The sequence below is a fragment of the Lathamus discolor genome, chromosome 1, assembly GCF_037157495.1.
Source record: "Lathamus discolor isolate bLatDis1 chromosome 1, bLatDis1.hap1, whole genome shotgun sequence".
Classification (NCBI taxonomy): Eukaryota; Metazoa; Chordata; class Aves; order Psittaciformes; family Psittacidae; genus Lathamus; species Lathamus discolor.
Window position 1 is genome coordinate 112401662 of NC_088884.1, and position 24867 is coordinate 112426528.

General features: G+C 41.3%; 1 protein-coding gene across 2 annotated transcripts; it reads left to right on the forward strand.

Annotated features, from left to right (window-relative positions):
- Positions 1-232: 232 nt before the first annotated feature.
- On the forward strand, positions 233-24036 carry UBE2D3 (ubiquitin conjugating enzyme E2 D3). 2 transcript variants are annotated; one of them, XM_065691017.1, is made up of 8 exons: positions 233-976; positions 15886-15949; positions 16035-16066; positions 18493-18570; positions 19407-19512; positions 20856-20949; positions 21437-21486; positions 22523-24036. In XM_065691017.1, exons 1-7 carry the CDS (start codon positions 428-430, stop codon positions 21483-21485), a joined length of 972 nt encoding a protein of 323 aa, XP_065547089.1. In that variant the 5' UTR covers positions 233-427; the 3' UTR covers position 21486; positions 22523-24036. The 2 variants fall into 2 exon arrangements, with proteins under 2 accessions (XP_065547089.1, XP_065547081.1); XM_065691009.1 differs by lacking the exon at positions 21437-21486 and having other exon boundaries at positions 413-976.
- The last annotated feature ends 831 nt before the right edge of the window (positions 24037-24867 follow it).

Genomic DNA, 24867 nt, shown 5'->3' on the forward strand with positions numbered 1-24867 from the left:
GTACAGGCGATGCTCGGCCCCCAGCACCGTCCGGCCGCGGACAAGCCAGCTCCTGCCAGTGCCACCCGCCGGCGCTGACAGACCGCTGAGGCTGTCGGCTACCGCGCGGACGGATACCGCGTCACCGCACAAATGTAGGTCCGGCCTGTGCCGCCATTTCGGGGGGAGGGGGGGCTGGCTCGGCTCGTCGTCAGCGCAGCGCGCCCCCGCGCCCAGGTAGCTGCCGCGGACCCGCGGGCAGCCCCGCTCCGGGGCGGCAGGAAGCGCCCCCGCGGAGCGCTGCCCGGCCGGGGAGCCGCGGGCTGCCCCAGAACCTTCCCTTCCCTGCCCCGCCCTCCGCCTAAGAGCCGGCGCCTACCGCTCGCGAGATCACCCCCAACCGGAGCGGAGCGGAGCGGGGCCGGGCCTCAGTGCGCACCGGCGGCGCATGCGCCCGGCCCACCCGGCAGCGGCCGCTCCGCCCCTTCTCCCTGCCCCTGGCGGCGGCGTGTCTCGGCCAGCCCCGCCCTTCCCCTCCGCGGCTCCGCCTCCCGCCTTCCCGCGGTGCCTGGGCCTGGCGGGCGGCGGCTGTGCGGGGCTCTCTCGTCCTCCCTTTTTGCCGGGCGGGCGGGGCCGCTTCCCGCTTCTCCCTTCCAGCCCACACGGCCTTCGTCGTCCCGGTGGTGACGGGAGGCGGCGGAGCAGCGCGGCGGGAGGCGCGCTCCTCGGCAGCCCCTCCAGCGCACGGCCTCGCTGCCCGCAGGGCTCCGGGCGGCTGCAGCGCTCCGGTCGGGCGCCCCCCTCGGCTGTTTCCGGGGGAAGGAAAAGCGCCGCTGCCCCCTCCCCCTCTCCGCCTTCCTCCCCCTCCTCCTCCTCGCTTGCTCCCTCCCTCCCTCCCGGCCCCCCCTCGGCGCGAGCGGAGCGCGGAGTCACCGCGGCGCACAGACGGGCCCGGCGGCGGCACTCGCACACAATGGCGCTGAAACGCATCAACAAGGTGAGCGCGGCGGCTCCTCCTCCGCCTGCCCCCGCCGCCCTCCTCCCCCCGTCGGGCTTGTTTCTTTTTTTTTTTTTTTTTTTTTGGTTAATTTTTATTTTCCGTTTTTCCTTCTCCTTCCTCGTTCTCCGAGAGGGGCACGGCTTCGGGGGGGGTGGGGTGGGGGGGGGCGGAATGTCCGCCGGGAGAAAGGGGGAGAGGCAGGAGGCTGGCGGAGCAAGGCCGGGTAGCGGCCGGATCTTTTCGGCGAGGCCGCGGCCCGGCTGGGGCGGTGAGGCCGCTTTCTCCCGGCCTAGGCCCGGGGCCTCGGGAGTCGGCGAGGGCCACAGAGGGCGGGCGTGGGGGGGACTCTGTTGAGAGCGGGGCGCGGCTCGATTGAGGCCGGGGTGCAGGAGGCGCCGCTCCCGGGGACACTCAAATGTCAGCGCAGCCTGGAGCCTCCCTGGCTCGGCGGTGCCGGCTCCGCCACTGTCCCTCCGCTGTTGGCCGGCCCTGATGGTGCCGGTACGGGTGTGCCGTACCGAAACGGAGAGGGTTTCGGTCCGATCGCGGCCCTCCTTGGGGCAGGCAGTCCGCTTCTCGGGCCGGTCTCTCACCGCTGGCGTGCAACTTCTTTCCCGCATTGTAAGATGGCGGCGGGTTCGCCTAGTTGTGGCTCTTTCCGGGATCTCTCGCTTTCTGCAATAACATGACACACACACACCACGCACGTCCGCGCTCTTGCCGGCTCCGGAGCGGCTGCCGCCGTGCCATCCTCTCCCCGTGTTCCCCTCTCCGCCCCGGGACCGCCTCGGCCCTCCGGCCGGCCGGGGAGCGCCGGCCGCCTCGCCTCGCCTCGCCCCCCGCGCCGGGCGGGAGCGCGCTCCGCGCAGCCGCCTCCCCGTTGCACAATCGGAGCCGGGTGGAGTAACTTCGCGGCTAACTCGGAAAAAATGCCGAGGTGATGAAAGTTTTGTTTTTGTTGGGCTTTTCGATTGTTGCTTTTGGTTGGTTTTGGCCTTGGTTGGGTTCCCCCCCCCCCCCCGCTTTTTTTTTTTCTTTTTGGGGGTAGTGGGGGTGGGTTTTCTGTTTTGTTGTTCTTTTTTCAAACCTCTTCCGAGGAAGAAGGCTCCTGACGTGAGGCTGCACTTGGGGCAGCTTTTAGGTTTTCTCGGCGGCAGTGCTTCGAGTTCGGGAATCGCTGAGATGCAGTTGCAAACGCCATGGAAGCGCAGTGGCGTTACCGGGAAGTCGCTGTTGATCTGTGCTCCTTCGCGAGCTACGTGGAGCATTTACGTATTTCAAGAGCTGAGAGGAGTTTCTTGGACATCTCGTAGCCTGCCAAGATGGCAGAAAGTCAGCGTGTCCTAAAATCGGTGAACTAAACTTCCGTGCACAAACCATCTTTTAGAGGCACTGTATGAAGTTTGCTATTAGCCTTACTGTACTTCTGCATCACTTTGGCAGTGCTCGTGGGCGCATTTTCGTCAAAAAGAGGTTATTTATGATTTATTAGTGAAAGGATAGTTCTGCCATCGCCGAAAATTTTAAATCTATTTTGAATTAGTGCTAGCTGAGGGAATTGTCTTTGAATTCTGGCTGTGTTCTCACAAGAATTTCAGAACAATTCCTTTTGAATCTGCCATCAGAAACTTGTTCCCCTGTATTAGTGGATGATATCACTTGAGTTGAAACACAGCTAGGATACTCCCTGGTATGCTTTGTCATCAGCTCGTGCTTATGAAACATACTCAGGCGCTGCAGGTAAGAATTTATTGTCAAACATGAACTGAAGCAAACCCCCACTTAGGTAGTCATCTGGTGGTCAGAACCTTAAAGCGATTCAGCATGGCTCTTGAATCACTAAGTCATCTCTTCGACTTTAAGGCCTTGGCCTGTTGTGTGCAGTGTCTTGTCCTTGCAGCAGTGTACTTACTGGTCCTTACACTCTACAGTACTGTGTAGTATGAAGCTTCTTCCTTTGCCCAGTGCTAGAGTTTAGAATTGATGGGATGCTTGGTTTAAGGTTTTTTCTTGTTTGGGGTTTTTTTTGTTGTAAAGGGTTTGGCTTTTTTATTTTTTATTTTCGGAGGTGCTATTTTTAATCGGTTTACACTGTTACAAGGTACACTTCCAAGTTCACATATGGCTTACAGTTTTGATTTTGTATTTGCCAACCTGGAAAGTGGCATTTTGCTAAACTGAAACCACTGCTTGCAAGTTGCTGTCTTCCCCAAGCATGGTTTCCAATACGAGTGTTTACTGAGGCTGAAATCCAAAAATAGCAGGACCAACTTTGCAACAAGACGGTTGTGAATTTAGACTTTAATCCTGCGAACCGCTAAGACAGAGATGGGATCCCCTGTCTTCCAGTCATAAGGTCACAAATCAGACCTTGAAACTCTCCACTTCCTTCTAGTACGCTGTTGGCACTAGATCACAACAGGCTAAAGAGAGATCAGGACCTCAGAACATTGTAATCACACACAGCTGATTTAGTCTACTTGTGGTGTTACCTGTCAGGACTAGAATTTGTTGTCTCCTGCAGCAGATGACATCCCGAATGCATCAGTGAAGGTTTTTTCAGTCTGTTTGGCTGACTTCCTCTTTGTTAAATGTACATATGAGGCAAACCTAAGTTTTTTTTATTATACTGTGTAAATCAAGACTTGAAGACTGTGTTAGTGTGTGTAAATTTAATCTGAAGTATGTTATACATTCAGGATGCATCAACTCCTACTTAACACATAACTGGCAAATTCTACTTCTGGCTTGCAAATGAAAGCACGAGTATTTGTGTGTTCTGTATTGGGTTATCTTCTTCTGGAACACCCTTTCTAAAGCACTCTCCAGACTCAAGTAGTTGTCAGGTCTATAGCCATTCCCAGAGAGTTTATGTTATGCTGGAGCTCCTGGTCACATCTGTGCCATCTGCTCTGAGGGCAGCCTGCATTTGATTGGCAGAACACTGCTTTTATTTGTATGGCTTGCTTTGTACAAGAGTGGCAGTTGTTTTATTATAACAAGCAACTGCTTTTGCCATAGAATAATGTGAACCTACATCTTAACTGTTTCCTGAGGGTGAAATTTTTTCCCCAACTCTTTTTTTCCCCCAATTTTCAACAAATTCATGTTGATTTATGAGCTTGTATCTAAATGCTTGACACATGCTTGTGGCATGTGGTATTGGTCTGAAGTGTCAAGTGGTACCTGCTAAATGCACATCCTGTAATTGCTGCAGCATGTTGGCACTTCCGCTTCAAATGATGATGATGATCTGGTAGCAGGGAAACACTTATGTAGGAGTACAGAATTGGGAATGCATAAAATTGAGGAAACACGAGAATGTTACATCATTGATGCGCATCCATTTTATCACTGCTATATGCATCCATTAGAGTGAGGTAGTATAAAAGGCCTGAGTGGTGGTTTTGATAGGCTAAAAGTAGAATTAAAACAGGAGATTAATAGAAATTACATAGGAGGTGTATGCATGAAATGGCTCAGCTGAAAATCCTTGTGTCCATTTGCTTGAGCAACCTGGCATCATTATGTCAGGGTATTTTAATAGAAAATCTTAGGTGAAGTTGGCATCTGGGAAGCTAAAGGCTGAAGGTGGCAAAGCCATTTATTGACATTTTAGCTCATATTGAAGATTTCCATTGACCATAGTGGAGTAGAGAATAACTATTTTCCTCAAGGCTATGGCCTCCAGTGCTATTCCTACCTGTATAACTAATTGCAGATTTAACCCCATTCCTGTGGATGCTCATAGTAAGAAATGCTGCTAACCCTGGTGATAACCATAATATTTTTTTGAGATTGGATGTAATACGTAGCAATGAAGGCAGCATGGAATTCTTTATTAGTTTAACCAAAAATGTAGCTTTTTTAAAGATGATTTAATTAAAGAGTTCTAGAGCTTGCTTATTACTTTTGGTTTAAACTGCTACTTATTTCCTTTAAACTTAGTATGAAATTAAAAAAAAAAAACAATAAACTAGAAAAGCTGTCTGGAGTTATGTTTTCTTCTCTGGATGAAATCTACAATACTTAATTTTCAGAGTCTTGGATTTAGTTTGCTGGGTTTACTGAAAATAGTTCAATAACTTGAAGTTACATGATTGATCTTATGCATTGAATGAATGTTTGGAAGTAAGACTGGGATTATCTGTTCAGGGACTCAAAGTTAATCTCAACTAGCTAATGAAGTACATTTCATGAGTTTAGTTAAAATGCTTTAAACCTTTGTAAATACTCTCTGAATGTATCAAATTTCCTGTTTTACTTCAGTTACTTCACCTTAATTATCCAGGAGTAGACCAAGTCTTGCCTCAAGTAGACAGTGCAGTGCAGCTATGGCGCTCACTGGTTGGAAGGGTCATGTTGAGCCACAAGGCAGTGGTTGATTTTAAGTATTCCGATGTTAGTAATGGAGTTTGGGAAGCACTAGTATCAAAGAACTTCAGTCTTGTTTAAAAGACAGGACAGAACTATTCAGCCTCAGATGAAAGCTGTCATCACTTAAATTCTCTTTAAGGTTTATCTTATCCAAATAGTCAGAAGCGACGTTTATGCTATGAAATAAATATCAGTAAAATAGAAATATTGCCTCTTAATTGGGTAGGTTTGATACTCATATTCAAGTGCAGCATTTACTGCTATGGTCTTGGATGTGTTTTAAGAACTAGTTATTTTTAATGGGAGGAAAATTGATGCTTCCTTAACTAGAAAGTTTGGACTGCAGTAGCTTAAGATTTCTCCTGTGAATTGGGCACTAGGCTTGTGAACCAAGTTCCCAGTCAGCACAGATCTTTAAATATGTGCATTGGAATGGGGAGAGAAGGGGATTCTAATCTCACTTAAGTAATATGCAGAACTTCAGAGATCAATATTCCATTAGATGGGTCCTTCTTGCAAACCTTAATAAAAACAGAGTTCTCCAGTATGTTAAGGATTTGGGTGGGATAATGTACAGGCTAAAAGGTTGTCCAGTCAACATTTTCTTTATGATCATTCCAGCTTTTAAAGATCTGCTTTTGAAAGTAAGCCGGTGCTTTTGCTATTACGCGCTGTGTGAGTTTCTTCTACAGAAGAGCTGATGTAGAGCTGCATAGAATGAGCTCCCTTCAACAGCCTCCCCAGTCTGTAACCAGCTCTGGAGCACTAATGCCTTTCTTTGTGCACTCACATCAATGGAGGAGGGAGGGGGAAGGATGTAAACAGCTGTAAGTAGCAGCTGTTGAATACACAGCAGTAAACTGCCTCTTGGCAAAGGCATCTCTGTCCCTTGTGGAGGCCACCTCTAGCATGGCTTCATTCCTACCTGAGAATGTTTTCTCTGTATCTGTTGGGGTTGAACTGTTGAAGGAGAGAAAGGGTGGAGGTTCTTGACCTTGTCTGAGATGTCAAGTGACAGCTGGTAAGGAGTGGAAAAGGGTAGAGCTTTTGTGTAATTCAGATTAGGGCATTGATACACAATCTCCAGTAAATCTTTGTTGCAAACATTAAGGTTTTGCCACTTTTAACTGTGCCCCGTGTTTTTTGCATAGGTCCCTCCCCTGTACATCAGAGCTGGCAGATGGGTGTGTGTGGTCTGCACTTCAGCAATAGGTCTGGTATTTCATTATAAGCTGGCTTTTGTTGATAGTTTAGGCTATGATGTTGTAGCTTACATTGAAAAAGCTGAGTGACAAGCATGCGTTTTCTCCTGTGACTGATATGATGAAGTAACCTGCCAGAAAAAAGAAATTAGTGTGAGAAACGAAAGGAGCAGTGAGAATGTAGATATGATTGCAGTCAGCAGTGCATTTTGTATGTACTTGCTTTTTGTGAAGTTGGCTTTACCAGAGGAGTGCTTAAAACCGTGTTGCATTGCTCATGCTGGGCAGTTTTGTCCTGAATCTGAATTTAACACCTCAAACTCAAGTACAGGAGCTTTTATAAAAAACCTTTTATTTCAGTGGGCAGGCAGTTCATGGGGCAGTGGTCTGAATTGAATGTGGTAGGTAGTGTTGGGGAAGCCTTGCAACAAAAAGTTAGTTAAAATTACATTCACAAGTTTAAATTGGTATTTATACCTTTGACAACCCTTCATAAAACACTTGGATGTAGATGAGATTTAGTGCTGAAAAATGAGCCAAACAGCATTGCAGGATGCAGGACTGAAAGCTAAAGAGGTAGAGGGGATTCTTATGTATTTTGTTTAGACATTGTTCAGAGGCTTTTTACCAACAGTAAACTTTAGTATTAAAATTCTGAGTACAGGAAGCCTTTGTTCTGAACCTCATCCCTTTGAGATGCGTGATATGATAGACATATTAAAGATCTCCTGCAGCTTTTTCCAGTGTAATTGTAATGGTTTTTTTAGTCTGGTTTTAAGAAAGCAAGATGGGAGGATTGCAGACTGCTTTGCAAATGTTAGGGCCTAGTGAAAAAAGGAGGAGACAAATGTTTAATCCTTTCCACAAGCATCTGGACACCAGAGTTGCAAACTGAACTGAGCACAGATGCTAAAGTGCTTTAGGTTTTTCCAGTGGAGGGCATGAGGATTGTGTTAGGTGTTCAGTGAACTTTAAGCTTTCTCTGTAAACTGGACTTAGGTTGGCCATCACTTCTGTAAGCTCTTTTAGGTTTCTAGTAAGTGTGTGTCTTGCTCTTGTGCAATAAATATTTCCCAACATTTGCTGGCCTATTTGAATAAAAATGCCAGATAATTCTCTAAATCAGATAACTGCAAAATTTGTCTTTCCTTTTAATCTTAGATTTAGTTTCTTTTTTGAATAATGTAGAATCTCCTGAATGACAGTCTGCCAGATGAGCAGTGGCTCCCTTCCATTCCCCTAATTCAGACTGTGGTCTGTTCACAAATACAATTTTAAACACTTTTTCCTTAATTTTATATATGTATATAAAAAATATGCATATATTTTTAACATTTTAAAGACTTGTAGAAATCAGTGTTGTCTAGATAGCCAGGGTAGAACTCAACTGTAAGAGCAGCTGCACTCCAGAAACAGGCTTTGTGTGTTTCCTTGGGGCTTTTCTCTTGGCTCACTGTGATTTTGTGTGGTTTTGTGTGTAACTACCTAATCTGATAGGCCTTAGGTTTGTATCTCTACCACTAGCTGTTCAAAACACAGACCCATTACGAAGGGTAATTATGCGCAATAGCATAATATGGTGGGGTCATTGTTCAGTTGTAGATAAGCTGGTATAATCATCCCCATGTAGTTGTGTTCATAGACTGTACCCCATGGTATATTGCAGTAGCGTTCACATGCATCTTTAGATTCGCATAAAACATGGACTGGTAAAAGACAAGCCTGCTTTTTAGAGAGGAGAGATGATTTTCGCTTTTTAAAAAGGAGAGATGAAAGTTCACTAGGTTAAATAATTAAATTTCAGAATAAGATGTCAGAGTACATCTAAAAATGAATTCACCACACTGATCACAGATGTGTTATTTGTTAGAATATTAACTCGGTAACTTTTTGTTATATGATATTCCTCTCCATATATTTCGTTGTGAACGTGGAGAGTTCTTGTACTTTTATTCAGAGAATGCAGGCTTACCGAGGTTATGTGATTTTTACACAAACCTTGTCCTTTATTCTCCCAGTCCCCAAAATTGTTCTTTGTGGAGGCTTGGCAAACTCTAGAAGGCCTCTGCCACATGGAGTCCAGGGCAGTGCGCAGAGGTGCTACTTCTGGTTGATGTGTCAAGTGCTGGTGGCTGAGGTTCCTCTGTATGTTGCTATGTCCTTGACAAACTGTGGGCAGCCTGTAGGAAGGCTATCAACATAACACTGCCAAACCCAAGCATCTAATGAGTGTTAGTTAATCTAGCATTTGTGTGAAATTGTCTGTCACAATGCTAAAATCTCATTCCTGAGTGGTAGTCATCAGGCCAGAGTGCCTTACTTTGAATATAAACTTCTTTCCAAGTACATCACTTCACATTTGTCTGTACGGAATTTACTGTTCCTTTGTTTTTCTTTGTTTTCCTTCTGTTTTGTTCAGCTAGGTGCATCTTGCAGTTTCTCTTGTGGCTGGTTTACACTAGTTATCTTCTCTGAGGGCTGCATTGTAGTCCTGGGTCATGGAACCAAAGATCATTGTGGTTCTTGCAGGGAAAATCTCCATGTGAACAGTATGCTCAGTTTCAGGGTCCAGTATTCAAAAGCTTGGAAAAGCCAGGATTAAAATACATGGTTATTGAATGGATAGGTAGTTAAGCAGTGCTTCACTTTTCCTTTCAGTGTACTTCAGTCAGTGTGCACAGCCCTTATCCTGCACTGAGCATGTGTTTTTAATACCACTGTTAATTTCAGGGAATGGTATTTGTCATAATGCCTTGGAATTGATGTGTGTAAAGCAGTCAGATTTTCTTGAGTAAGACTGTTGCGGGTTTTGATTACTCTGGGGGGGAACAAGCCATACCTTTGAGTTCAGAGCATAAATATAGGTGTGTAGTTGCCATCCTTTTTGTGCGGAATGTTTTTAATGGGTGACCAGGAAAGCAGAGCTGGTAACTGAGCTCCCTTTCCAGTTGGATCTGTCCAGCTACAGAAGTAAACTCTGCAAAAGGTTGGAATACAATTGAGAAACATTTCAGCTGTGGTAACTCTGAAATTTGCTGAAAAACATTACCTACATTGTACACCTTCCAGATTTCAGAACAGAGGAGCTGTAGACAATAGTCGCATTCACAAACGGCTTGCGTATTGAAAGGTAGGTTCTTTGAAAAGATATGTAGTCATCTGAGCAGCTCTATCACTGTCCAAGCACATGCAGTAGCTAGCAGTTGCACAGCAGTGTGGCATTTCCTTCCTTGAGAGGCCTAAAACATGAATATTTTTCGGGGTTTTTGTAATATACAGTTATGATATTGTTGCTAGATACTGTACAAACAATATGTGGTGTGTAGCCTGAGAAGTCCAGTACTAAAGGCTTGAGAAAGGAGGACTGTGAAAAGTAGAACAAGCAGCATTATCAGGATAGGGACAATCACAACTGTTACATTCCTGGTCATGTTTTTGGTTTCTTGAAAACTGTCCCGTGCTTTTTGGCCCTTGCTGTTTTCTTTGACTGCCCTTCATGTGTTTTCTCTGCGTGTTTGCTCTAGTGTCTTTTTGTGACAGGAACCTACATAGTTCAGAATTATGCACTGTCATTATGCATTGTTTTTTCCATTTAATAAATGTTACCCAAAAGGCCAGCTTGTTTGAAACTGATAATTTTCTACTATTTACACTTGTCTTGTGATGTGTATCATGCCATTGCTTCCTTATTCAGCTTAAAAATCCACATTTAGTGTTCTTTCAGACTGGTATTTTCTGCTTCCAGGAGTAATTAATTTTCAGGCTGAAACTGCAAATGCAGGTGTGTGGGATGAGGCAGTAGTTCTTTGCTGGTTGACGCTTCTTAATCTTCAAACAGGCTTAAATGGTCTTCCCCTCCCTGTATAGCTGCTTTCGATCCTTCTTTTCTAAAGCTGTTTTCATCTGTTAGCTAATGAGTCAGAGTAATGCAGTGATGAATTTTTGGATGCTTAGAGTTGGAAATATCCTGTTTGACACAACATCAGACAAGGACTCTAATAAATGTTGATTTTTGCTTGGCTTTAAGTATTCTTTATGTTCTTTAATTTGAACTTACGATTTTATTGGTTTAACCATTCTTGCCCTCCAAGGCAGAACTTAAAGCAAATCAACCCCATTTTTTCTATTATGCTTTCCTGATTACAAACCAGAAAGCTGCAGTAAATGATTTTAGCATAATTCTGTTGCAGATCAATTTAAAATTTAACTCTGAGTTTATGCCTTGGGTGAGATGGTTTAGTGTGAGGTGTCCCTGCCCATGGCAGGGGGGTTGGAACTAGATGATCTTGAGGTCATTTCCAACCCTAACTATTCTATGATTCTATTCTATGATTCTATGCCTGTGGAGGAAAATGAGTGCTCTTCTGAAGCTCTGGTGGGAGTGATCTTCTGCCACTCTGCATTTAAGTCAGCTGCTACTAGCATTAAAAATGAGCCCAGGCTATTTCCAGCTTAAACTAGAAAAATGCAGCAGTAGTGCCACAGGGCAGTATGAATGCTGACAAATGGGAAGGAAGGGAGCTGACGCAGATGCTGCTCTATTTGGTACCTTGAAAGAGGCTGTTTGGTAGGCATCAGGCTGTCATTTCTTACTGAATTTGCTGAGACCTGAAAACATCTGTGAGAAAAGCAGCTAGTTCCTGTAAACATTTTCCTTCACTGTCTTGCTCATGCATATTTGGGTGAGGTATCCTTTGTAATTTTTCTTTTTTTTTTTCCTCCTTTAAATGACTTCTGTAATCTTCTAAATAGCTGCTAGGAAGGAGTTGTTAAAGAGTTTTTAGCAGCTTTTCTGTTAAAAAAAAAAATAAATAGGCACTTCTGCAGTTTATAATAGTATTTTATTCCTGCATTCACACTCATGGGTCAATGTTTTGGATCATCATAGAATGGTTAGGGTTGGAAATGACCCTAACTAAGATCTAGTTCCAACCCCCCTGCTGTAGGCAGACGCCTCACACTAGACCATGTTGCCCAAGGCTCTGTCCAGCGTGGCCTTTGACTGACAGGGGTGGAGCATTTACCCCACTTTGGGCAGCTGGTTCCAGTGCCTCACCACCCTCGCTTGAAGCATAAGCAGTATTTTCTGTTAGTTATTATATTTATGGAAAACAAGCAGATTAGTTAGCTTCTGTAAACTTTTTTCTTGAAAATACTGGTTTAAGGGGTTTTGTTAGCTTTTTGATGAATCTATAGAGAAAGAGAAGAGAGAAGATAAGGAATGGGACTGTTAGACTAATAAAAATACATTTTTCTGGTACAGACTTTATGTGAAAATGGCAGAAGACCCTGGTGCTGAATTTGTGTTAAAGCAGGTCTGTCTGCTGCAGTGGCGGGTACTGCTGCTGTATTTCCAAATTGTTGGAAAATCATCCCTCAGTTTCCCAAAACTGTTGCAAAATTGTATGTGTATTGCTTCCTGTATATGCTGTGTTGCCATTGTCCTGTAACAGTAGCATTGATGCTTACTCCTTAAAGAGTGTTTAAATCTGTAACAGCTGAGTGACTAATCATCCTTGTGGAGAGGTAGGAACTGTCACAACTTTATATTTGGAAACTGGGACACAGAAATGGTGATCTGCTGGAGCTATACCGGAAACCTCTGGCAGTGCCAGAGACTACTAGTCACGGTTGTAATTCAAGACTAATCCTTTCCGATAGGCATATAACACATCACTCTGAACCAAATTTGGCTTTCTGTTTCTATGCAAAGTCGTTGGAATTTGCTGCTTGGGAATTTTATTTTTTTTTCCTTAGGCCACCAGTACGGTGAAAAACTGTAGGAGCTGACCCGAAGGAAGTGTGGGTTCTGCTTTGAGGGGGTTTTAAGACAGCTTGGGATGCAACTTGGTGTACCTCTTGGTAAAGGAAGGCAGTACTGAAACTGAATGTAAACAAAAAAGTAAAATAGAAGTAAACCAAAGAATAAGTATTTCAGTAGAAGGAGTATTAGAAGCATAAAGTGCTTATATATTGAAACTTTACAGAATACTTAAATTCTACAATTCTAGTTAACCTCTGTAAAATGAAACTGAGCAGGGTTTTTACCTTCTTGGTGAGAAACGGGGGAAAGCAGGGGAACAATTGAGCTGGTTTCTTAAAAATTGCTGTCTTTAATTGACTCATGGAAATGGTGAAGCTTGGTTTCGATGTCAGGAGTTTTTCAGATGAAATATTTCCCTGTTGCAGAGTAGCTGCTCTTGATGGCTGAGCTGAGAAGGCAGGAAGGGTGCTGTGTGTTTCTGCTGCCGAGTGGGAGGCTTTAAAAAAATAACAATTAAAAAAAGAGCTCCCTTTCCTTGAATGAAATGCTTCAACTGTGCTCCACATATCACAGCCCATGTGCCTCTGCTTGTTTAGTTGACAGTTATTCCGGTTTGCCTGTTGGATTCAGCACACTTGTAGCTTTTAGAAGAAGGCACTTTTGAAAGTTATACAGAGAGAACTTTTTGCTCCCTTGTTGGAAAAACCTCCCTCCTTTTATGTAGCTGTGAAGTGTCACAGGCTTACCAAGGAGGTGAAACAGGCCTGGTGTTCTGTAAGCAGGCAGAACTGCCAGCGTTTGTTTCACATTTGCGTGAGTTCTTCCACAGCACTTCACACTGCGCTAAATCAAATAGCTTTACTCCAAACATTATTCTTCCGACCGTAGTACCTAACAGAAGCCTTATTTTTTTTAACTTGGTGGGTAAATTACTTGCTCTGTAGTTGAAATGCGAAGTGGTGTATTATTTTCCTAACCTTATCCATGTTTGAACTGCTTGGAAGTGCATCATATTAGGGCTCTTTGGGTTTTTTACAGAAGTGTTTTGGGCCAGACACCACTTCAGTCCTTTAGCTTACGAAAATCACTGCTTGTTTGTTCTCTAGAACAGTTCAAGTGGTTAAAAGGGGTAATTCTGGTCATGTATTTTGAAATGCCTAGAGACTGGAATGTTAAAACTCCCGGTTTCAGCTTGTAAATTATTCTTAATTTACTGAAGCGGGGGTTTGCACATAATTTTCACCAGAACTTACTAAATTTAATGTTAGTTTTACATTTGCAGTCCTACTTGTGTTTACTTTTTCCAGTTGAATTTTCTTTATCTAGTTGAATTAGAGAGGCACTCTAATTTTCCTTCTGAGTTAACATACTTTATCAAGTACCAATTTCTTGTCTCTTTGAAGACAGTAGTACCTTTTGAAAAGCTCTCTAGACTAATGCGCGTACCTCTAACAGTCTGCTTTATGATGATCTTTTCTTGTCTTAATGCTACTAATTTTTGTAATTTTCTTAAAATATATGAAGAGCCTTTTCATGGTTCTTAGTTCCTGTGATAGTTCTTAAAAAATAGGATCTGTTCTTCTTGCATGATTAAATCAAATAATTCAGTAATAACGACACAGGTACATTAAAATAGTAATGTTTGTGTCTTTGCTTATTCTGTTGCTACAGTTTATTTTAAGGGACAAAATATTTTTGTTTTAGTTTTTAGAAATGATTGCTCATTCTTAGAACTGGATAATATATTTAGATGAGAAATAAGCCTGATTAACAAAACTTGCTGCATTTCTTAAATGGGGGGGAACCAAAGCACAACCCCCCCCCCCCCAAATCCCCCCAAAATATTAAAGGAGCTTTCTATGTGAAGGTTATTTTACATTTATTGTTTGCCTTTGCATGGGTGATGTAAACTGACATAGCAATCCCTTCCAGAGGGTGCTGAGCAACATATGGACCTAGTAAGTGATATTTTATGGCAGAAATAAGTCTGTCACGGGGACCCTCTGTAATAACTGTGGAGTGTAGAGAAATGTACTATAAATGGATTTACTGTGTTCATCTGGAAAGAGCTGTTGCCCACGCTTCCAAATAGAAGCAGCAGTGAAATGAACTGTAATATTAACTTCATTCTGCCATTGCTTATCAAAACTGATAAAATTCCATTTTACATAACAGTCTGGTTACTACATAACCAGTGCAAAACTGAAATCCGGTTTTTTGTATTTGGGAGTGGGGTTTCTTTGGGCATATGGATGTCTGCATGTTGAAGTAGCGTTATTCTCGGTGCTTGCAGCAGTTGTTGTCTTACAAAGAGCGAGGTATCTTGTGTCACAGAGAACTTAATTTTATTACTATTTTTTTTCCCCTCATTTTATGTTGGCTTACACATACTAGATTTTTAGCAAGCGCGGAATTTGTGAAACATAAAGGATGTATGTTAGGATATTCCTAGGCAAAACAGCTGTCTGCTCCAAAGGTGTGTGTGTTTCCAGCATAATAGATATGCCTGGGTTTCTTAAATGCCTGACAAACTAATGGAAAGTCCTTGTTTTAATTACTTGTGTAGACTTGTAGCAAAATAACTTGTATGCAGCTTAATATATGGGAGAGGGACTGAAGGTTTTCCCTTTTTTCTCATGATTTCTAGATGCCTGGACAAGTGCAGATTTACAGAAGCTCCTGAAGCCATTTTTAGATTCAAAAGAGAGCAGGGGAGAGGGAAGATACCTGTTACATACTTCCAACTGAAAGTATAAATTTAATTTAAAAAGACACTGTCCAAACAAGTAACTTGTAGAGCATTTAAACGAATTAATGCTGAGCTGCTTTGATTCATCTCAGTAATCTCGATACTACACATGGAATTTTCCATCTGAAGTTTCTGGTGCCCTCTGTAATGGGGAGGGAATTGTTTCTGCAGCTCAGTTATTCAGAATTGTAAAGGCACCGTTGTCTTAAATGTGTAGTTTAAAATAAAAAATACAGGTATTTTGCCTGATTCCAGCACTTGTCATCCTTTTTCATTTTCCTGTCTGCTTAACTCTATGCAAGATACATCCCTGCTGGAGGTAGTGAGGAAAATGAAACTGAATTTGCATTGTGTGGTTGGGTTTTTTTTGCTTTCTGTCTAATATCAGATACTATATACACAGTGCTTTGTTTCTTGAAGACTCATCAACAGCTTTCTTTCTTCCCACCTCTCTAGCTAAGACTGAATCCTTGAAAATCCTCTATCAGAAAGTGGTTAGCCTTTGCCCACTTCAGGTTCTGCGCCCTGTCTGCTCTCCTTCTGTCCCTTCCTCAGCAGGAGTGTCTTCACTGTAGTGATACTTGGAAAAGCATAGTCGTGGTAGCTGTTTGCCTTCTTAGCTGGTTTTGGTGGTGCTTGTCTTGTATAAAGACAATTTTGATACTGATCTAGTGGTTCTAATAGCTGTTACTGTTCATTCTTCTGTACTTGTATATGGCAAAACTGTTAAGGGTTTTTGCTGGATATGAAGTTTAAATGACAGTTCATTAGCATTCTTCTCTGAATGGTGTGTTTATTCTTTTTTCTTCTAAAGGAACTTAGTGACTTAGCCCGAGATCCTCCAGCACAGTGTTCAGCAGGTCCTGTTGGAGATGACAGTAAGTAACCCTATGTTCTGTGTTTTGCTGTGCTAACTCAAAACATATCATGCATAGATAATAATGCGGAGTTTTTCTTTTGTAGTGTTTCATTGGCAAGCCACAATTATGGGACCTGTAAGTATTCTAATTCTTGTGACGTAATATTAAACGAGAGTTCTTGTTCACGAGGAAACTGGGGGGTCTTGCTTTTAATTCTCGAGGTATTCCTTACAGGAAATGAAGGGGGGGATCAGTCTGATGATACTTACTGCTGGAATGCTTTATGAGGACATTTCTTTCAGCTGAAATGATCTCTGAAGCAATGTTGGGCATTATCGATATCTAGGAACTTTGTTAGCATTTAAATTTTTCTAAAATTTGAATCTAGCATGGACTTTGTACTAGAGCTGGTCCTAGTGCCAGGAATTAGTTGGGATGCCTTTGTTTGGATCTTAGAAAGGGGAGTCCTTATTTGATTTGGTGTCGTGCACTGAGATCTTGAATGGTTTTAGGACTAGAAGGGGGCGAAGTCACTGAAATGTGATGCAGCTATTACTGGAGGAAAAAAAATCTCTCTTAAATGTTCAACAAGCATCTGAAACTTGAATGTCACCTTTTTCTTGCTAGAATAAAGCAAGCAGACGTTTTTCTTACTGAAACCTTAACTTGCAAACACTTGACATCTGGAGTTCTCAGGGCTGGTTGTCTGTATTTAGGAAACAAAACCTTCTGTAATCTGAGAAAGAAGTATTGAATGCCAGTAGACCTGCAGCCACAATATGGTGCTTCTGGTGAGGCCACAAAGTAGGAATTAATATTAGTAATGCTGAACTGCCCTGACTTAAATATAGTTACAAATGTGGTTTTAGGAAGTGGCTCTGGAAAATGTGCTTATTAGAGGTTCACCTGACTGGAAAAGCGGCTTTCCATTCCAAAGTCCCTGGTCCTCATTGATTGCAGCTAGGTGCCTCAAAATGATGTTGTTTAATAGCTATATTCATGCTTAAATAGCAAGGAATGTTCTGCACTATACTGAGTATGATTTTATGTGGCTGGTGTCTGCGTGGACATAAGGTATTAAACATCAGTTGAATTTAAATTGGGATTATTATGTTTAGCTTCTCCTTCTGGTTTAATAATGTACCGCTCCTTTTTACCCATGTGCTTTTTGTGCTATCAAAAGGTCTGTGCTCCTGTTTCAAGGTTGGGCAGTATCCTGACAGAAATGTGGTGTTAGTAGTTCTAGTGCTCCTGTGGTGTGGCGATCATCTGGCCTTCCACCTCTGCAATAGGATATTACACAGGCTGTGATTTTCTTAAATGTAGGAGAGCTTCCGTTGGCTTAACACATTCTGAGAGGGCTTTGTGTAATTGCTAAAAATGTATTCCTGGAAAATGCCCAGTAAAAGGGTCGCTTTCTGCTTCCTTAAGGCCTCACATAGTATCTGTTGACCAAATACAAGAGTTTGCATCTTGAGTGCTAGGTTTTCAGCAGAGATGAGGTAGGGTATATGTGTTTTCAGGTTCGAGTCCCTTGTCTTGTGTCGCAGAATCTCATTTTCTGGTATTTAACTAAGACGTGGTTACTTTCCTACACTGGGGAAATGTTCTTGCAATTAATATGAAAATTCAGTTTGCAAATAATTCACAAGTGTAGTCTGTGTCTCTCATTTATTTTCCCCAGTCCTGAATCTAGAATTAAAAGCCTTACAGTCTTCAGGTTAAGCAATGGAATAGGATAGTTAACTCTATTTCAGAGATTTAGTTACAGTTTCAAGTAAAATTTCTTACATATTTCTTCTTGTAACTAGTAACTCGCACAGTTCTTATTTAGCCACTCCATTTATTCTCTGTTTACTTTCAACTTTTTTACTTCCACATGTTGCTTTACTGCTAATAGTTAATGCCTGAATGAATTACCCCATGATTGTTTCCTTGGAGCAGGGAATAAGCACTCAGACTTGATTATGGTGGATTTATGAATGCAAAAAGGGAGGAAGAATTTACTTTAATCTTGATGTATTTTTTTTTAATGGTGCTGGTAGGGTAGCTTTTTTCTTATGTTTCGGGTTTGTTTTTTTTTGTTTTGCAAGGAGCAGAGTTAGCTATGTATTCATTCATAGGTTTTCTGCAGGACTGAGCACTGCCTGAGCCAAGGACAAAACTTAGGAGGGAATAGGAGGCCTTTAGAGCTGTCCATGGCCACTGAAAACTGGATGGCCACAACATGGAGCTTGAGGGTTTTGAACCTGAGAGGACCCCCACTCTCTTCACATACTTCCCGGAGCCATTTGAATGCTTTTCCCAAGTTGTCCTGAGGGAATTGTCTGAGAAGCTGTTTAGCTCAGAGAAGTCCATATGGAAAGTGACCTGTATGTGTTCTGTATCATTTACCTTAGAAAGTAGTAATTGAATTTTAATTGTCTCTCTTGGTCGGTAAGAGAGAGAGAGGTCAGTTTTTAAAATTAATTTCCTGTTCTTTTATTTATTTATAAATAACATCTTGAGTGATATTTAGTTGTAAAGATGGTAATAGGAGAACTATTTGTTTGCTTTGACAGAATGACAGTCCATATCAGGGTGGTGTATTCTTCTTGACAATTCACTTTCCTACAGATTACCCTTTCAAACCACCTAAGGTAAGTATTGCTTTCTCAGTTGTGAAGTTAGCATTCTTTGAAGAGCCAAGTACAGGACAGAAATTGTCACATCTCTGCAGTATTGTCCAGTTCTCACTTCTTTTCATGCATTCCTACAGTATATTAGATGACTAGGTCCTTCTCTGACTACCACAAGAATGGGCATATATTTAGGAGCGAATTTGTATGTGTGAATTTTGAATGTCTTGGAATGATGTTTGGTTTTATTTCTGTGGGGTATTTTTCTTATTTGGTACACAACTCATTAGCTTTATATTACTGTAATTGAATTATTGATGAAGGAACTCTCAAGTATTACAGTGTAGCTATTTGGGTTGGTCTATAGGAATGTGACACTAGGGATAGAGATGAACATGCTGAGTGCCTAAAATCAGTGAAGATGGTATTTGCTAGAATTTGGCAGTAATTGTGAAATACACTTAAATTTATCAGACACTAGCACTGTCTTCTAATTTTCAGTCAAAGTGCGCACTTGGAGCAGCTGCAGTGTTTGAAGTTCTTTAGCTCTGTGATAGTAGTGTTACTGTGGTTCAGACACTTCTGTTGGTAGTCTTCATCATGATGCAGGCACCTGTGATTCAGAGAAAGGGCAAGTATGAGGCTGTGTTTTAAATAATGCCTGGTGACTGGAACTAGTGAGAGGTTGTGGCTTGGGTGCATTTCAGTGAATTTGGTGCAGTTTAACTGCGTAATCCTTTTGTTTCAGAGTAAATGAAGTTGACTAATGACTAATGGCTTGACTGAGAAGAAAGGGGAATGTCATTGTCATCATAGACCGAAACATACTCTTCTTTCCTTTTTTTTTTTTGTTGCAGGTTGCATTTACGACAAGAATCTATCATCCAAATATTAACAGTAATGGCAGCATTTGTCTTGATATTCTAAGATCACAGTGGTCTCCTGCTTTAACTATTTCTAAAGGTAACTTTCATGAAGGAGAAATGTTTCCATCTTGTGTTGAATATTGTGCTTTTAGCTTTGTTTGCTTAGAGTTCTTACCCATCTCTTGATTTCCCTCACTTGTTTCTAGACTGTTTTGCCAATTTGATAATGATATCTTAATGTGTTTTTCATGGATATTTGGGGTTTTCTCTTACCACCTTCTGCTGCATGGCTGTTGAAGGCCTTGTCTGGCTACTTCCTTGCTTCAGTATTCTTAGCAGAGCTTACTGGCTTAGTCCCAGAGGAATCTGTCAGCGTTGGGATTGAAACAGGGTTGTGGTGATATATTTGAGTTAAGGCTGGGAAACTGTTTGCAGCTATATCCATGTAGATACACACTTGCATATTAATTTAAAGGCATTTTAGTAATGAAACCTGCATAGTTTTTTGACTGAGTCGGTTTAGAATTACATGCAGGGTCATACTGGCATATCTTTGTGGTAGAATGAATGAAAAATCTGTTACTGATACGCATTCCTTTCTGCAATGTGCACTGGCATTGTATTGCATCATGAACTAAGCTTACTGATTCTACTTCAGGATAAAATGATGTGCTGCAATAGAAGCTTTGTAGTTTTCCTTGGTTTACTATAGTAAATAACAGTTAATATTCAGATATTTTCACTATGATCAAATTTTGGTTTGCCTCAAAGCCACTGGTCACTGTGGCTTCAAAAGATCCATCAAAGCGCTCCTTTGTCTATAGAACTTGTAATTCCTGTCTGTCCAAGGAATCGGTTTACGATTTGAATGTGGATTCTGTATGTTTTAATGCTGTCACTATTGTTTTTCTGTCAAAGCTGCTGTGAGAGGATAAAGTCATCATATCTGCCTACAACAGTGTTACTTCTTTACTTTACAACGTACGTGTAGTTTTATCAGTGCAGACCAGAGTACTGCTACCTTACATAAACCAGGGAAAGAATTCAGCCTGATTTGAAAATAAATAATAATTTAAAAAAGTTCTGGGTTGAGTGACCAAAAGCATGGAATGTGCTGGTCATCAGGATACATAATAACACGGTTTTGCTGGCTGCTACATTGCGTCATAGTGCAGGGACAACAGTGCTGTTCTGGTGTGCTTAGTGACAGCTCTAGGTATTGGGAAATAGGAAACAAATAGTTCTTACGAACTGTTAGTCGTTCTGGGCTTTTTATTTAGAGTGGATTAAAAATTTTGGCTGTGTATAAGGAAAAGGCTTTCTGGGTTCTGTCCTGTGCTGACATTATGCTAATGCAAAGATCTGTGCTCCATGGTTTCTGAGATTGTTACTCCTGGTTTGCTCCTGAGAATTCAGTTCTTTCTTTATTTTTTGTTACAGTTCTCTTATCCATTTGTTCACTGTTATGTGATCCAAATCCAGATGACCCACTAGTGCCAGAGATTGCACGTATCTATAAAACAGACAGAGACAAGTAAGTACAGAGGCACAGAGTTGTCTAAGACTTCGAAAGAGTGCATTGTCACGCAGCAATTGTTGAGTGGGCCTTTTGTGAAAATCTGGGATGGAGAGAACTTGTGTGTCAAAGGAGTACCTATTCTTGGTAGTGCATAATTTAAAAACAACAGGGCTTAGTATCTTGGAAGTTGTGGGTTTTCTCACATGGGTGGCAGTATGTCAAAGCATGTATTGCCCAGGGTTTGTTTTATTGCCATGCATAAATAGACTATAGTCAGATCTTCATATTGAGGAAAAAGTTAGCTTTGTTATTCTGTTGCTTTCTTTTGGTAGCAGCTTGCTGCCTCATTGTGGTGCTCCCCTTGGAAAAAGGCTTCATAACTTTTCGTATCTGTGTTAAAACTTTTTTTTTCTTTATGTGGTTTTAACGGTTTCCACAGAATTATATGAAGTAGATTGTTTTTTATATAAAATATTAATGCTAAATATACTTGTCCAATTAGGTACAATAGGTTAGCAAGAGAGTGGACAGAGAAATACGCTATGCTGTAGGGTAAGAATATTTGCACATTATGGTGCATTTAACAAAATGGAAACTTGTCAGCACTTGGGTGCTGCATGCTCTAAGGCACTTGATTAACTAACAGATAATTGATACACCAGTTATATTGAACTTGTATATTTAACAGCTTGATCTGTGGTTAGTGTGAAATGTATTGGCTAGTCACTATTTCTCACAGATACTGCTCTTGCATGGCCGAAAAGAAAAAAAGATAGTATGAAATAATTACCAAGTTTTGAGACAGCTTGTCAACCTGTTCTGATAAGTATTTGCCCAGATTTTGTCAGAATGTCATTAAAAGTGATGCCCTGTAGCAGGGCCTCTTGCATAGACATGAGTGAATTTAGACAATCTAAACTTTAACTTTTTATTCTTCAGCAGCATCTGTCTTCCACATACAAACTAGGAAAACGTATGGGGATTATGTTCTGCTTGTATAGTTGAAAATTAACTTCTTACTGACAAGCATGGAGTTAAGTATAAACTAATTGTGAGCTCAATTCCTCTGGAAGTAGTGTAGTTAAATATTCTTTTAATGTCCTTTTTAAAATTGCTTGAGCAATATACTCATGTGGAAAGAGAATACTAAGTGTGAAGAAACGCTTAGTGTTGTTACTGTCTAAAATGGGAAATTCGACATTCTGTATCCAGTGACATTATTAACCAAGTAATCTTTACTTATGGCATGTGATACTCTGTAAGCTTTACCTAAGGACAATATTTAAACAAAATGCTCTCCTTGCCTCTCCCACCCCAGGTAGTCTATTCCTTCCCCTTCAGTAGTTTTTCACAACAGATTTCTAGCAGATGGGCTTGTCTTGAATTCAGTGTTTCATGTAGATGAGAGGATATCCTAGTTACTTCAGGAGGGATTTTCTGTTTTTTCAGTTCCAAGTATATCTTAGTGTAGAAAGAGCCCTTTCTTAGTGTGGAGGGAATGGGGAGATGGGTATAAAGTCATACGTAATCATGGACTGTTTAAGAAATTCATTTTCATGCTGACACCAGTTCCTGTTTTTGTTCGCAGGTACAACAGAATATCTCGGGAATGGACTCAGAAGTATGCCATGTGATGCTACCTTAAAGTCAGAATAACCTGCATTATAGCTGGAATAAACTTTAAATTACTGTTCCTTTTTTGATTTTCTTATCCGGCTGCTCCCCTATCAGACCTCATCTTTTTTATTTTTTTGTTTACCTCCTTCCATTCATGCACATGCTCATCTGAGAAGACTTTAGTTCTTCCAGCTTTGGACAATAACTGCTTTTAGAATCTGTAAAGTAGTTACACAAGAACAGTTGCCCAAGATTCAGAATTTTTTTTTAATGGAGCATGTGTATTATGTGGCCAATGTCTTCATTCTAACTTGGTTATGAGATTAAAAACAAACATTCCTCACTGCTCTAACAGATACTGAAGATATCACCTGCAGGGGGGAGGGGAGATGGATGTTCATTTTTCTCTCATCACAGAAGTAACATTGCTGTAGCGACATCCATCTTGTTCCAAACCTTCCAGTGTTAGAGAACTGAGGTTTTATTATATACTTTTGCTCATAACTGATGTGTCTGGAGAATTGGTACTGAATCTATAGCATCAGCAGAACAGAAAATGTGATGTATCTTATGCATGTCAATAAAGGAATGACCAGTTCTTGTTTTACAGAGAATGGAAATTGGAAGTCAAACATCCCTTGTATTCCAAAAATAGGGTCTAAGAACATTTTTGTAATTCATTTAAATTTTGTTAGGAGGCTTGGAGCTATTAGTTAATCTGTCTTCCAGAACACTGTTTAATATAAGCACTGAATAAATGATGCAAGTTGTCAATGGATGAGCGATCAACTAATAGCTCTACTAGTAATTGATTTATTTTCTTCAATAAAGTTGCATAAACCAATGAGTTAGCTGCCTGGATTAATCAATATGGGAAACAAAATCTTTTGTAAAAGCAAAGCTGGTTTTTGTATATACTGTTGGGATTTGCCTCATTGTTTAACATCAAATAATGATGTAAAGTTCAATAGAGTAAATCTTTTGCCATTTTCAGTTACAATGCTCAGTCTGTTGCAGGTTGACACATTGATCAGCCTGATGTATGCAGAATTAATAAGCTAACATAGTAGTGTAGCCTTAGTAGTGTGCTACACTTGGTGCTGGGAGCCCAGCGTTCAAGGATGGACTTGGGACCCAGCAGATCAGAAGTGGTGTGTTGTGGAGATACTTCCTGATGCACCTGTGTTTGCTGACTGAGAACCTTTTTCTTCACCTTGTACACTTGACAGCTGAAAGATCTTAATGTGGGAGTAATGATGAGGCAAAAAAATATAAAATAAAGTACTGTTTTGATGTGGGAATTGTCATGAGGCTGTGTTGAAGTGACTTTACTATGTGGGATGTTCGTTACCATTGAAAAGGACTTGTTCAGCCATGCTGCCATTTACATTGATGACTATTTTAATGCAACAGACACTTTCTTCATGTCAGGTGACTAAACGTGAATAAAGACTCATTGCTGTTGGATTTTTGTTCTACAGGAAACATTGTCTTGTGCCATTAGTTTATCTTTGTAGCAACAAGGGCATTATTAAACATCTGGCTCTCCTTTTTCCCTGCCCTCTTTCTTCATATTTTCCCTTCTTTGGTTATTTTTTGTCTCCATTCTTAAGATCCATAGCTTCATTTTCTCTAGTCCTGTACTATCACTTTATTGTGCATCTGTGACTTCGCACTGGCACCACTTTTGCACTGCTTATAGTTATGTACATTCTGATTCCTTGTCCCCACATGGATGTGGAAAGCTAGATGTAAAATAAATGTTAAACCTTAATTTTTATAAAAATTTGAACATGTAGTTTGGACATGGTTTGTTCTGGTTCTAAACTATGAAAGTGAACTTATTTTAAAGTCTAGTTGGCTTGAAATTTAGAAACCTGGGCTTTCTTTTAACAGTGCGTGCCTCACTGAAATGACATTCTGAAATTTGTTGATGAAGTTGCAGTCCATGCAGTATTTCTGCTTTGCTAACCAAAGATTTTTTGCTTACACCAGTAGCATTACAACTGAGGTAAAAGTTTATATTTCTAAGCTTGCAAACATGTTGCTGTCTCCTGTTTGGCAGTTGTGTTTATTTGATGCTTATTTGTCTTGGTGTCATAGCCACTGAAATCACTTATGTGATCAACTAGAAAAATGTTTTGTGAGATATAAGGCACCAGGCTTTATAAAACTCAAGGAAGTGTGGATGAGCCAGGGTCAGGGCAGGAGAAGATAGGAGGATGTTACATGAAAGCTGGAAACCTTGTCTGGACCACTATGTTCTCTTGTGCATCCGAGGTCGTCCTTCTGTGATAATTTTCTGTAATTAGAAAG